The sequence below is a fragment of the Elgaria multicarinata genome, chromosome 1 (assembly GCF_023053635.1).
Source record: "Elgaria multicarinata webbii isolate HBS135686 ecotype San Diego chromosome 1, rElgMul1.1.pri, whole genome shotgun sequence".
NCBI lineage: Eukaryota > Metazoa > Chordata > Lepidosauria > Squamata > Anguidae > Elgaria > Elgaria multicarinata.
Genome location: NC_086171.1, coordinates 84,544,688 through 84,560,371, shown reverse-complemented (window position 1 = coordinate 84,560,371; position 15,684 = coordinate 84,544,688). Strand labels below are relative to the sequence as shown.

Below are 15,684 nucleotides of genomic sequence, written 5' to 3'. Positions count from 1 at the left end.
TCTTGCTTTGTGAAGAGCCTAAAATATATTAAATAAAAAGAGCCTAAAATATATTAAATAAATACAAATTAACTCTCCTAACCCCCACCCCAAAATCATTTAGCTGCAAAGGATGGACTTCTGGACTGCATTCTCTAGGTTTCTGTTATAGCTCCCATGAATGTAGTAGCAAGCTTCCTGCTGAATTCATCAGCTCTAAGTCAGGGTTGCCATCCAAGCTGAGGGCAATATATGCTGCTTTTGAACCAATTCGCACAGGTGTTCTGTTGAGCTGCAGGATTTATGCTATGTTCAAGGTGATGCTTTAATTTTCTCCAATTTCTCTGTGACCATGTATTTACAAAGTGAGTTGACTTGAGGCAAGAGCATAATAATCCACAGCCAGGCAATCAGGCATCCCCTTCAACGCAAATGCCATAATCACTACAAGGAGAGGGACACAGAATTTCTCTATACGAGCAGTTTATTGCACTCTGTGGTCACTCACGGAAGTTCGTGGATCCGTTACATGATGTCATCAACCTCCAGAACCTCTTCTATGTTTTCCCCCCTTTATCCTACTTTCAAAAAGATTGGAGATAAGCTGAAGAAAAATTAACAGGGCATATCAGCAGCCACTAGATGGCGCTGTGTCATTGAACAAATACAGCATTGCCAAGAAAGGAAGTTTTCAATTCCAAATCACATGTCCACCGTCTAAAGGAGCCCATTGTAAACCTGGAAAGACTCTGGAAGAACAACGGTAATTCTGCCCAGTAAGGGTGCAGAATTTTTGTTTAATGTAGAGAAGCTCACAGTTTGTAAGGGAAGGCGGTGTGAATTAGTACTCCATATCAATCTTTCCCTGTTGTTTCAGGGCTGACCCTACCAAGAGGCATGTTGTTGAAGTGACAGATTGGGAGGGGCAAGAGGTTGTGCTTGTCCTCTGCCTCCCACAGAGCTGTTTATTGAAGGGACTTGAAATAGGGGAAAAAACCAACCCAACCACCCTCATTTGATAGCATTTCAAAGCCCAGCTTCAGTACGTTCCCTGGGATTTCAGATGCTCTACGGTATATACCTGGGAGCCATTCACCACAATTCCATCACTTTTCTTGCTCCCAGGTGTCACCTCATCAGTAATTTGATCCCCATATCTTTGGGGGGAACGTCTTGTTCTAAGTCCAAGCTGGAAACCTCACATTACCGAGGGCTAGGGACATGCAACAAAGCCCAAAAAATTCAAACATTGCTCATCCTAGACAGGCCATGAGCAACCTCCCCCAGACTTGTAGGTCACTTGCTCTCTAAAATCGTTATCAGTCCTATAGCCATTTCTAATTATCTTTTTTCTTCTGGACGCCGTAAGGCAATGTTATCTCTTCCTAGGCTCTCCTTCAGTTCAAGGTTCTTCCATTACTGCAATGATTTGCCCTTGGCCTCATTTGTGCCCCCTCCCATGTCCCACTCCACAATGGGGTTCAGATAAACTGCATGCGACTTCAGGGTTGTTGTTGCTTGTACCTTCTTTCTTCTCCCAATCCTCTTTTTTCAGTGTGCCTCTTTTTCTGTTCTCTGATTTTGCCAGTGACTCTCTACATGAATGCATCCCTCTTAAGCTGGCGAACACAGTACCATTCTTCAAGTTTCAATAGGGTTTACATCCCATTGACTATCTGACTGTACATCTGTTTGCTGGAGTTCCTAGTTACCCATCACATGCTAGCATAATTCCAGATGGAGCTGAGAAACCAGTCCAGTCTCTGAATTGTGACTGATTACACCTCCATTATGTACCACTTCAGCAAGCAAAGGGAGGGGGAGATTGGTTATCAAGTAATAGATGCACTTGCACACTCCCTTGAATAGATATACCTATATATCTTGCAGGTGTCTATCCATGTTGTGTGTCTTCCAGAGCCACTCAGTGGAATGGAGCCAGAAACTGGGCTGCAGCCTCAATCACCTTGGTTTCCACCAACCTTCCTTTCATTGGGATTTCCAACATTGAATTGCTTGACTCTCACTCACAGCATGAACTGCTGCTGTTTTGGGGACCATTTGGGACTGCATCTGGTGGAACTGCATTCTTTTCATCATTTTAACAGAAGTTTTTTTTTCCTACCCATTCCCATTATTCACTTTTCTTCCCCCATGGAGATTGGACTAACCTCATAACACCACGGCAGGATGGGCAACTCTACCTCATAACTCTGTCAATGTTGTCATGGAGTGACTGTAAGCTTCCCCCACCAGCCCCAGTTCTTCATGACAACAATGTTGGGTGGTTTTGATCTTAAATTCATTGATCTCTTCTCAAATCCTTGAATGTACTCTACAGGAGTATCCTCTCTTTCATACTGGCCTTGTTGTACAACATCTCACAGTTTTGCTCATTTACAGCCATCTATTATGCTTTGCCAACAACTCATGCACGCAGTTTGGTTTAACAAAGCAAGTCAGCAAACTCTGGGCTGTAGGTTAGGAAGAATCACAATTCAGCGATGTGTATCCTGCATTACTGGTTTCGGGTAGCCTTGCTTATTGGGAACTGGTACCACCAATAATCTGTCCTACCCAGCTTCAAGGTCTCTTCATTATATTGATTTGAAGAGCATTCCTGGAACTTTCTTTGGGTGCTGAATTTAGATCAGTCCTCGAAGTTCACAAGAATTCAAAGGCCTTCTCTTTGCTTATGCTTGTTAGATATCTGTATTATTTTGCTGTAGTGCCAATTGACAATGATACTAATCCCAATCTCTTTGAAGCTGCTCTCTGAGAATTGCGCCGGTATCTGCAGTCACTCTTTAAAGGGGTGTAATTGTTCATCTTCATGATGGCAGCATGGTCTGCTCTCTATGACAGGAGCTATAATAAAATATACAGTTCTTTTAAAAAATAACAAAACAGGAACAACACCCATGCAGTAATGAATCATTTCATGTAGAAACCTCAGCTACTCCTATCTACAGATTTTGTAGTTGCCACAAGTCATGGAGACTAAAGGTTTTTCAAGGGACACTGTTGTCCTTATCCCCCACCCCACCCCCAGGATTACATAATACTATTTGCTGACCATAGTCCACAAATTTTTCACTTCAAAAATCTAAGCTTTTCTGACTTAACTTATCACCTCCCCGTTAATGGCTTATTTCTAATTATATGCAATCACTATCTTCCCCTGTAGATACCTTGCCATAGATATTTTACTTTCCCCTGGCAATGCCTCACATAGAATATAAACTATTACAGTCATTGCATCACTATACACCCCAGTAACATGTACACAAAAATACAAATAGACAAATACAAATACGAAGCCAAAATGTGTTCTCTCTAACCTGGAAACAGTTGCTGTGCTAGCAGGAGCTACAGTGTCTCATTGGTTTTCTCACCCACAGTTACGGCGTTGTAATTTTTAACGTTCTGTCGAAACTAAAAGCAGTATAATGAGAGTGATAACACTCAAACCACAAGGATAGCAAAATAGCTTTCATAAATGAATATTTCAGAAATTTTTACAAATATACAAAATACAGGCACAACAACAATATTTCACAAAGCCTGCAATATCAACATACAATCTACATAGGTGAATTATTCACATGAAGCGTCTTTTATATAAACAGAAGTCCGGTACTATTATGCTGTTTCGAGGGTTCTTCTTCAGTATAACGCTGAAAAGTAATTCAAAAACACCATACTCAGCATTTATAAGCAATAGCATATTGTTATGGAAAGCAAACAAAGCAGAAATTATTGGCCTCACCCACTCAGTTTACAGAAGGAGCCACGACTAAACTGAGTGGGTGAGGCCAATAATGCTCTCTATGAGCATGAAATAATATCCCCATAAATATGATGCTTATCACAGGACATTTTGGTGACCTGCCTGCACTCATCTCCAAAATGTTCAGCTTGCTAATTTCCCTTATCTACGACAGCAGAGAGACCATAAAGCAAAAAGTTGGCATCTTTACTTGTAACTGAAGTTCTTTGAATAACCATCTATGGCCCGGGGTCTCCGTGGTGCCCACAGAGGCATGCTGTGGTTGCACAGCTCAGCTTCCTAGCTTGTGTTTTCTGCAGACTCCAAGTAACTGAGAACGCTTTGGCTTCGCCCTTGAGGCAGACAATGGCATGAGGTTTCCCCAGTCAAGGGCATGTGCTACAAGCTCTTTGGAAATCTAGAAATTTCCAAAGTGCAGCTCTGTGGAGGCACAGATAAGAGCTTATGTGATTGCACAGATAACTACTCAAAGAACTACAGTAAGCAACCTGTTTTCTTGGTTTGGTACATTGGGCAGGTGCTTGATGGAGACATGGCTGCAAGAACTGGGGTGGAGAAGAGAGGATGCAGCTAAGAACAAAAGAGGGAGGCTGAGGTTTGGCTGCATTCTGCTACATGTGTTCTTAGGTACAGCTGCAACCAATTTTATTCCTGTTGCTGAGCCTTAGCTGTGATTTCCATAACATACAGCAATCGCTTCCCCACGCTGGCTCTCAGTACATTTTCATTATTATCCTTGCGACAAAGTAAAACAAAAGTTGACTTCAGAAAGGATCTTGTAGATGACGTGCAGTTTTGGTGACTTTGGAAACCGGTCATATAAGAGTCCATAGTAAGCCTCAGAATGGCCTCCATGGGAAGGATAGTATCCTTCATTAGAGAGAATAGACAATTCTACAACTGTTTAAGCAGGCAGAGGTGAGATTCCTACTCTGAGGCAGCCTGGGAGGGTACCTGCATTCCTTTTCTAAATAAGGATGGAGACAGACAGTGTGTGTGTGCACGCACGCACACACACTCGCACACACAGCACACCATGAGAGTTGATGGCTGTATGACTGGGGCTTATTTTTATTTTTGTTATATCTCTTTCTTCCAAAAAGTGACATTCAAGGGAGCTAACAATAAAATACAGATTACACCATGGCTTCATCAGCCATGTTATAGGCACACTCTTCCCTATTGCCAGATTTGCAAGGTTTTGCACTGCTCAAACCTCTGAGCAATCTGTTTAACCACCACTAAAAGTGGTGGTGGTGGTGTGCATCAGTGTGAATCAAAGATGTCTCTACCATGCCACCATCAACTCTCTTACAAACTACTCTCCAGTCTAACATTGCTGGGTTGGTGCATCCATTGCTATATCGTCAAGGTGTTTGCTGTTTGTTGTTTTCTGTTGGCCTGTGGTGTTTCATAAAAGCTGTTGTTCTGTGCTCACTGCTAGTGCCAGTCTGGAAACAATGCAGTCAGTTGGAAGATTTTCCCAAAAGGACTTGATACGTCAGACTGGCTGTGGTTAGCTGTTAAGACACTGTGCGTAGCTCAAGGGCACCTCTCTTCGTTGTTACGGCTCATGTTCTTGGCTTGAGTTCAGGCATTCAAACCCTTGCAAGAAAGTAGCTGAAGTTGGTACTAATAACATTTACCCCTCTTATTTATTTATTTATTACATTTTCATACCGCCCAATAGCCGAAGCTCTCTGGGCAGTTCACAAAAATTAAAACCATAATAAAACAAAGACAGGTTGCTTACCTGTAACTGTAGTTCTTCGAGTGGTCATCTGTGCAGTCACACATATGGGGGCTCTGCGCCTGCGCAGGGCCAGCTTCGGAAACTTCTCTAGCTGAAAGTCTTTTAGGCGGGAACCCCTCCCCCACCGTCCACTGAGCATGCTCAGGGGTTCCCGGCTAATCCCCTCAGTTCCTGAAACCGCCTAAACAGTCTCACTGAGGTGAACCACCAGGTGATCAAATTTTAAATGACACCATAACGGGGACGGTGGGAGGGTTGTGTGACTGCACAGATGACCACTCGAAGAACTACAGTTACAGGTAAGCAACCTGTCTTTCTTCTTCGTGGTCTCTGTGCATCACACATATGGGCGAGTAACAAGCTGACTACCCGGAGGTGGGTGGTGTCAGGTGATGGATGAAAATTCAACGGATTGCCGATAAGACGGCACGCCCAAAGGCACAGTCTCTACGCGCTCTGATGTCCAGACGGTAGTGACTGGCAAAAGTCAGAGGTGTCGACCAGGTATCCGCTTTGCAGAGGTCCGGTATGGCAATACCTCTTTCAAAAGCTGTAGCAGTGGCCCCTCCTCTGGTGGAGTGAGAGCGCACTTTCCCCTTCAGCGGGGGGCCAACAAGTTCATAGGCTAATTTAATAGTCTGAAAAACCCAAGCAGATATTCTCTGCAGAGATGCTTGGAGTCCCTTTTGTTTGACCCATAACAAACAAAAAATCTTAGGGATCTCTGGAGAGTCACTGTTCTGTCCAGCATATGTAGTGTTGACTCAAGAAGAGTTGTCGGCGCAAGGAAAAAGCTTGGCAGAGTAAAATCCTGCCCAAGGTGAAAGGAGAAACAACCTTTGGAAGAAAGCTGGGTCCGGTCTAAGGACCACTTTGTCGGCATGAAAAACCGTATAAGGTGAATCCATACGGAGTGCCGCTAACTCTGATGCACGTCTAGCAGACGTTATGGCAACAAGGAATACCACCTTAAAAGTCGGTAAACACAAATCTGTCTTTGCCAACAGTACGAAAGGCTTGGCAGACAGTGCTTTGAGCACCACGGAAAGGCTCCATTGCGGAACAAGGGAACGAAGGGGTGGAACTGTATCTTTCATCCCTTTCATAAAGCGCTTAACCAGTGGATAAGTGAAGACCGAACAGCCCTGAATCCATAAATGTGAGGCAGAAATCGCTGCCAGATAAACTCTAAGTGAGGAAACTTAAGGCCTCTTTTAACAAGGAAAAAAGGAAAGTGAGGATGGTGGAAATAGGCTCTGAAAGGGGTTTCTCATTCCTGCTTAGTGCAAAGGAGGAGTGAGCTTCCCATTTGGTAGCATATGACTATATGCTTGTTTCTTAGCTGCTAGAATTATGTCCCATATATCAGGGGGTAAGGATTGACAGTCTAACATTGTGATTTCTACTATGAGGTCCAGAGAGCTCAATAAATTGAGGATTACTCCCACTGCCTTCGATAGCATCCTCTTCTAAGATGCCACTAGAAGCCAGTTGTCTAAATATAGGTAGACTTTCACCCTGTGTAGGCAAATGAACTGCCATATATTTTGCAAACATTCGGTCGGCTGTGCTTAGGTCCAATAGACGCACCCAAACTGGGACCTATGATAAACCCAAGGTACCTCTGGCGAGTGTTCTGAATGGCTATATGGAAGTATGCATACTTATGTGTATGGGGCAAAACCTACTCCCTTCTGAGAAGCAGCATTAAGAAGGACAGTGTGTCATCTGTAATTTGCTGGTTCTGATGCAGGAAACGAGATGAGCAATGAGATTGAACAATCCTTCACCATTGGATGATAGGTCCTCAGTCTAGTTCACAGAGTGAGACCTGCTAATCATAGGTATGCATGCAAAGCGCCAGAGCGCGCACCATCGCTCTCAACTCACAGTGAAGTGACGGGTCATGTAAAGTTGCTGACAAGAGGAAAAGTTGTATCTGGACATCATAACTAGATAGTGTATGACTCTGGGGCCCAAAGCAGATGAATATGTTCTGAAAACTCCCCTTGGGGCTAACTGAACTAATATAGTTCAACTGAACTGAATTGGAACATGGGTGCATAAAGAAAAAACCCCATGTCCATTACTGGACCTTATGTAAAGATTCTGCACTTTCCAATGTCAGAGCCATCAAAGAAGGGCCCTTCCAGGAATTTTTAACTGTCAGAAACAGTGTAGGGAGGAAAAATATCGACACTGGAGTTGGCTTCTCAGTACATACAGCATGAGATATAAAATCCTGCACTTTATTTACCTAGTTATGTGTCTCAATACCAAGCCTGGTCATCCTCAATGACTGGGAAGTGGTATAAGTCCTCCAAAGGAGGTTCTGCCCTGTGTAGGTGATGCAGAAGAGAGCAATGTTGAGACCGACTGATAGTCCTCAAAGGATTGAAGGGAATCAGGTCTATTCTTATGCTCTAACTCATCTTCCCCAAGTTGATCTCCTGATGTCCCATGGAATGGGGGTGGAATGGGGAACAGCTAAGTAATTGTGCTGATGCATTGTGACTGTAACAGCTGAGCCCCGTGTATCGGTCGCAATGACAGTAATCTCGGTTGTACATATCCCCATCACGGTACTGAAGCCAGTATCCATGCTTGTATGGTATTCTCAGGAGACGTGGCCCATTTAACATTATTATTAAATAATATTATAATATTATTATTATAATATAATATATATTATATTATATATATATATATATATATATATATATATATATATATAATATTATTATTATTATATTATTAGATTACTATGATTTTATTAGATTGTAAGCCTATGCGGCAGGGTCTTGCTATTTACTGTTTTACTCTGTACAGCACCATGTACATTGATGGTGCTATATAAATAAATAATAATAATAATAATATATTATTATTATTATTATTTATTTATTTATTTATATAGCACCATCAATGTACATGGTGCTGTACAGAGTAAAACAGTAAATAGCAAGACTCTGCCGCATAGGCTTACATTCTTGTGTCCCCTCCTCTTCCAAGGGAGGGGGGCAAAAATGATGACATCAGACATCATGGTAATAAAACGCTCTCCATTGAAAGCAAAGCACTCAGAGCGTAGAGACTCTGGAATGGGGACCTTGAAATCAGTGGTTAGCCTGCAAGGTATACACTGCCTGATGTGGTGGACAGATGTCCATTGGCTTTGGAGGGGAGAGATATTACATCTCACCCTCTGACATTGAAGCTGCATGCGAGATGCCCTCTTGGTATCAAGAATCTCAGCATTTGTACCAAAGAAGCTATTAATGTTATTGCCAATCTCGGTATCAAGGGTTCCAGCCTTGGTACCGAAGAAACCAGTTATGTTATTGTCATTTTCAGTACCAAAAATTCCAGTCTTGGTACCGAAGAAGCCAGTTATGTTATTGTCAGTCTCAGTACCAAAAGTTCCAACCTTGGTACCAAAAAAGCCAGTTATGTTATTGCCAGTCTCAGCATTAAGAATTCCAGCGTCTGTATTGAAGATGCTAGTTATGTAATTGCCACTCTTGGTATCGAGGGTTCCAGTCTGTACCGAAGAAGCTATATTGTTGCCAGTCTCGGCACTGAGAGATTCATTCTCGGTACCGAAGAAGCTAGTTATATTGTTGCCAGTCTCGGTATTGAGAGCAGTCTTGGTACCGAGAGGTTTCAGGCTCGGCACTGAAGAAGCTAGTTATGTTGTTGCAAGTCTCGGTATCGAGAGTTTCAGTGTACTGAAGAAGCTAGTTATCATTGCTACCGAGGAGGCCAGCCATGGGGACTCTAACAGTAGTGGTTAGATCTGGCTTCCATCGAACGGCAGGTCCTCTATGCGGGTGCGTGCCTGCTGGGACAGCCCTGCGGACCTTAGCTACGCATGCCTTCGTAGTGCAATGGAAACTACCATGGCTTTGAGGCACAGTCCGTAGCGTGGCGTGCTGTATTAAGCTATTGTCGAGAAAGTCTCATAGCCTCAGTACAAAAACAACTGCCTGTTCCCTTTGGTCATCTGGCAAGAATCCGGAGAGAGATGTAATCTCCTCCCATAAAAAGAGCTTATGTTTTGCCATTGTGGCTTGGTAATTATGCACACGAAGGGATAAAGCTGTAGAAGAGTATACTCTTCTCCCCAGGCCGTGCAACCTACGGCCTTCTTTGTCCACTGATGCATTATTTGAGTATTATTGAGTTAGGTTTTGGGTGTGTAAATAGGAACGGGACAATTTAGTCCTGCATCTTATAAATATATGTTGTCTAGCCTCCTCGACGTTGTGGCATAGAGGAGGGCAGCTTCCATGATTGTTGCGCTGTGCGCAGCAGCACAGGCAAATATAGAAAAGCCACTGAGGTTGATGACCCACAGTATACATCATCGTAAACTGGGTCATTAAATTTCTCTATAGGTTGGGATATTTGAGTCCCTAGGGACGTTGCCATTCTTTGTACCTGATCAGTAAAGTTTGCTAAGTCCTCTGAAGGGGACACCACGTCTGCAGTGACCACGAGGTCATCTGGTGGTGATGTATCTTGTGAGGAGTCCGATTGGTAATCCTCCTCCGATGGAACATCCAGTCCCATGTCTGATGTAGGCAACCTCTGCAATGCTTGCGACAGTACCGAGCGGTTGGTACTGCGGTTTGCGTCGGTTGCGGAGCGCGCCTCGGTACCGATGGTAGAGGCAGCGGTGGCATGGCCATGACATCCTCTGGGAGAGGTGGACGGGAGATTGTCGGAGGGTGGTTGTGGGTACTGATAATAGTAATCTAGGTGCCTTCTGTGTCTCCAATCCTCGTAATAATACGGAGGATACTGGGGAGGTTGCCAATCAGCGTAATAGTCCCGCATTCTTGGAGGGGACATAGGTCGTTCGCCATGGGTGGCATACTGGCGACCTGAATGAGTTAAAGCCGGTGAATGGTCCCGGGCTTAACCATAAGGCAACGCATGTCGGTATCGATAACCTTCGGTATCGACTGACAGTTGCTGTGGCATTGCCTCTAACTCCTTAACTTGTTCTTTCCAGTCAAATGACACCCCATTTTTTTCCTTCCCAGAGTAGTTATTTAATTTTGTGCATTGACTTCACTGGGATTATTTAAAAAAACTGTTTCAAACAATATATCAGCCTTCCTCAACTGGGTACCTTTCAGATGTTTTGGATTTCAACTCCCATCAGTCCCAGCCAGTATGGCCGATGGTCAGGAATGCTGAGATTTGTAGTCTTAATTAAAAATAGTTGAAAACGACTATTGGTGCCTTAATGAGAAATTATAATATGGTGGCTGTTGTTCATGTTTAATGAGATATTTGCCTGCCTGGGAGAGCCATAACTATTTCTCTGACTATTATACAATTAGTCAGCCAAGGTAAAAAGGGCAATTTCTAAATGTTCTGACATTCACGCGCAAGTTTAATCAGAAATGCTCATACTAACATGATTTGTCTGATAAATGCTGATCCATTTTGGAGGCTAGCTAGAATAGAGTTCAGAAATCTACTTGGCCAAGTTCACTGAGCCAAAGTGAAAGTGACGGCCAAGGCAATACAAGAAGTCCATGGTAGAATAATAGAATAGCAGAGTTGGAAGGGGCCTACAAGGCCATCAAGTCCAACCCCCTGCTCAGTGCAGGAATCCACCCTAAAGCATCCCTGACAGATGGTAGTCCAGCTGCCTCTTGAATGCCTCTAGTGTGGGAGAGCCCACAACCTCCCTAGGTAACTGATTCCATTGTCGTACTGCTCTAACAGTCAGGAAGTTTTTCCTGATGTCCAGCTGGAATCTGGCTTCCTTTAACTTGAGCCCGTTATTCCGTGTCCTGCACTCTGGGAGGATCGAGAAGAGATCCTGGCCCTCCTCTGTGTGACAACCTTTTAAGTATTTGAAGAGTGCTATTATGTCTCCCCTCAATCTTCTCTTCTCCTGGCTAAACATGCCCAGTTCTTTTGGTCTCTCCTCATAAGGTTTTGTTTCTAGATTCCTGATCATCCTTGCTGCCCTCCTCTGAACCCCATTCAGTCTCTCTTCATAGAGCTTTGTTTCCAGACCTCTGATCATCCTCGTTGCCCTCTTCTGAACACGCTCCAGCTTGTCTGTGTCCTTCTTGAACTGTGGAGCCCAGAACAGGACGCAATACTCTAGATGAGGCCTAATCAGGGCCGAATAGAGAGAAACCAGTACCTCACGTGATTTGGAAGCTATACTTCTATTAATGCAGCCCAAAATAGCATTTGCCTTTCTTGCAGCCGTATCGCACTGTTGGCTCATATTCAGCTTGTGATCTACAACAATTCCAAGAGATCCTTCTCGTTTGTAGTATTGCTGAGCCAAGTATCCCCCATCTTGTAACTGTGCCTTTGGTTTCTATTTCCTAAATGTAGAACTTGGCATTTATCCCTATTAAATTTCAATCTGTTGTTTTCAGCCCAGCACTCCAGCCTATCAAGATCACTTTGAAGTTTGTTTCTGTCTTCCAGGGTGTCAGCTATCCCACCCAATTTTGTGGTAGAGCTTATCTCCATGGTAGTGGTGTGACTTCAATGCAAAACCAGTGTAATTTTCTACAGGTCATATTAGCTTTCTCTTTGTTCTGGTAACCATCTATTTTTTTAAAAAATGTATTGGTTTATTTAAGACATTTCTATATTGTTCTACATAGAATCTACCCCAGAGCCATTCACAAAATAAATTAAAGCAACAATAATATTAAATCCATTAATATCTACTCAACAATAACTTTAAGACAATTGTATCACCATAATCTCAATCTGAGATTGTTTTAACCCTCGTTTCTAGTGTTTAAAATACCACTTGCCTCATTATTTACAATTCAGTTCATAAAATGCCTGTGAGAATTAAAACGATTTAACCTTATAGTTAAATTGGGAAGGGAGTTCTACAACCAGGATGTTGCTGATGGATATATTCTTTCCTTTTGTACCACCTACTTTTCCTCCAGTGGTGGCAACATTCTCCAAAGGGCCAATATATTATCTGAGCATATGGACTAAGAGTTCTCAGTCTGTAGATCCAAAGGTTTTTCTTTCTGTCAGCCATGTCAATTTCCTTTGTTGGTTCAATTGGAAGCAATTGTAAATCTGAGAGACTATGTACAGGTGAATTAAAACGTCTTGTAGCAAGCCGCTCTAGGTTTTTTGGTAAGAATTGCAGATTTGTGGTTGTGGTTATATAGACATGTAAAAATAATAAAACAGACATCTGTCAACATATACATGACTGACCAACTGCCCCCTGATTGAGATATAGATCAATAGATACAGATATACTTGACATGCCCATGCAAACCCATGTGCTGACAGTGGGCCTGTCTGCCACTGCCCTGATCATCTGCCACTCTCTGGGTGATCATTTGTGGCCCTCTGGACTATGGGGCCCTGGACTTTGCCAAGGTCCAGTCCTAGCTGCACCGCTGACTATGACCTTCAGCTTGTGGGATCTTGCAGTGTTTTGTCTGAGCATCCCTCGCTCCTAAGTGTTTCAGCTTTTGCTTTCATGACTCCCAGCCAGTAGTGTTGCTAATGCCAGGTGATGGGGGCACATGCCCTGAGCCCAATCAGAGCATAAAAATACCCCATGAAAAATACCCTAATATATTGACAGTAATTGAAATAATTGTTAAATTATTTAACGTTTTTGGAATGGGATGATGTGACATATTCAAAGTTAGTTGAGTCAAAACCATATACCAGCCTGCTCAGCCGCTTAGAGAAGGGCCCCAAGTCAAGTAGATTGACATCATCTTGCGCCTGCAGTCTAAGACAGTAATTCACACTAAGTCCCATTCCACTGGTCAGGGAGGAAAAAAATCAGAAACATGACATTGGACATTGGACATGACATAGCATGTTTTCTGCACAATATATTCTGAGCAAGCACAGTCCGGGTAGTGAGGATTTGGGATTTCAGCAGCAGTGCCCTTAAAGGTCTGCAACCTTTAACTCACCCCAGTACCTTTTTAGGAGGGAGTTAGAATTGGGTGTATAGCGCGGGGGTAGAAATGTGTGACTAGTTCTGTAATGCTGTTCCTCTCCCGCCAGCCGCTCTACTCCTCCTACATCTGCTCCTAATACCTCCTTCTGAGGTTGCCAATATGAACAAGATATGTATGCCCCAGGTCTTCTGGGGCCATTAACAGTCCTAGACAGCCCGTGGCATAAAAGCTCTGTTTATACTGTGTAATGTGGAAGTCAGAACCATGTAGATTGTTGTCTGCTGTCCCCATGTGTACTGCATCCAACTTAAAGAATGTAACTTTTACCTCCCTCTCCTCTCCCCCTCCCTTCCTGGTCTTTTTCTCAGAAAACTGCTGCAGATGGCAAGAGGCAGGAAATCATTGTGTTGGATTCCAAACGAAGCAATGCTATTAATATTGGGCTGACAGTATTACCCCCTCCAAGGACGATCAAGACTGCCATTTTGAACTTTGATGAATATGCCTTAAATAAGGAAGGAATAGAGGTACTGAGAAAACTGAGCAGTGAGGTTTAAGTTAAGAGCATATCATTATTTCCAGGTATTGGGGGTTGACAGTATATCCACATATAAGCTCTTTTAAAAAATTCTATCTGGATAGTGTTATGTAAATTCTTCACGTTTTTCTGGCATAAGACCCAACCTGCAACATGGGTCCCACTTTTATTTTTTGAACCTATATGTCTATCCTTTTCCAGATGGAAACTCAGACAGCAGGGGGCGGGGGGGCAGTATCATGAATAGTTGTGCAGAAGAGGGAATTTCAACAAGTTCAGCTTTTCTTCATATACATCTGTCACAATTCCCAATTCTGCACAGCTATTAAAGTTACAGAAGCCCTTTCCTCCTTTGCATCTGGGTTTTTCTTAAAAGAAACCCTAAACTAAAAAATGGTGGGCATGCAACTTACCTTAGGTCAGGGTACATCCCACTTGTGCTTTCTGATCCATTAGTTGAATACTAGTAGTCTAAAACATTGCTGTAAAAGCATTTTAGGATTCCAAACCACTGGGACCTAAGAATCGGGGAGGGGGGGATTATTCTGCAGCTTTTTGGTGACAAATATTGTTCTCTTCTTGATTTATTAAAGACATGGGGTGCGACAAAGACATGGATTGTAAGTCCCAGACATAATTCAGTGAACAGGAGAAGCTAAATTTCTCTCTCCGCATGCCAGCATATGTGCAAGCCAGTTCTACTAGGTTCTAGGTGTTTCCCATGTTCTAATATTATATTCTGCCATGATCAGGAAATAAAACCCACTGCAGGACTATTAAGGTAGAGGCATGCTCAATTCTCAGTGGCTCCCATTTGAGTCCTACCCTATGAGATGAATGAAATAGGCTGCAATGACCAGAACTGTTGGGGGTTGGGGCACACATCTGAGCTCATTTCCACCTCTCAAAGGACATCTTCCAGCAGTGAGGCGGTCTTTCCCCTTGGCTGCTGGAAGAATAGCAAGGGAACGGGAAGTTAAAGTGCAAAGATGTCCATCCTTCTTTCCTTGGGTTCCCAAGTCTTACCACCACCGCTCCAGCACAACAATCTTTTTAGTGCTGAAGGGGCCTGGCCCTTCATCACCTAAACTTCAGCTCCTAAAGGATCGTGAAAGTAGAACAACTGGAAATTGGTTGCAGGAAGGAAAGTGTCAAAGGAATCAAGAGTTCCTTCACTACCAGCGATTCACCCCAGTGGGTCCTTACTTGTAAAGCATTAAATTAATTTGTTAAGAAAAGTACAGCAATGAAATTTTCCCCAGATATGACTTCACACAACTATATCTTTATATATTTCCATGACTGAAACAAATTGGGCCGGTTCAGAAAACACCTTAAACCCTGCTGGTTAAGGCTTTTGGTTAAGCATCAGGATTATAGGTGTTGAGTGCAATGCGTTTTGCGAAACCCTGGTCACTTTCTAACCCCAGTTGGACCATCTAATCCTAACCCGGATTGCAACCACCATATGTGGGGGGAGGGGCACCCAGCCACTCCCACCCCCACATCTGTCTGTCTGTACAGGGATAAAGGAAGAAAAACTCCATTGGGACTAATTGAGGGATGATTTCTTTCCTTAGTCTCTATGAAGGGGAGCAAATTTGGTGGTGCTGGGGAAAACAACTGGGTGGGAATGTTTAACTCCACCACCAGTGTGCAGTTAACCCAATCAGGATCACAT

General features: G+C 43.2%; 1 protein-coding gene across 12 annotated transcripts in view; it reads left to right on the top strand.

Annotated features, from left to right (window-relative positions):
* The window catches only part of FHOD3 (formin homology 2 domain containing 3), a 401,018-nt gene that overhangs the window by 336,220 nt on the left and 49,114 nt on the right, over window positions 1-15,684 (top strand). For all 12 annotated transcript variants that reach the window (XM_063131345.1, XM_063131400.1, XM_063131398.1 and 9 more), the window contains one exon: window positions 13,834-13,992. In XM_063131345.1, coding sequence (XP_062987415.1) covers window positions 13,834-13,992 — 159 coding nt within the window. The remainder of the gene's footprint in view (window positions 1-13,833; window positions 13,993-15,684) is intronic.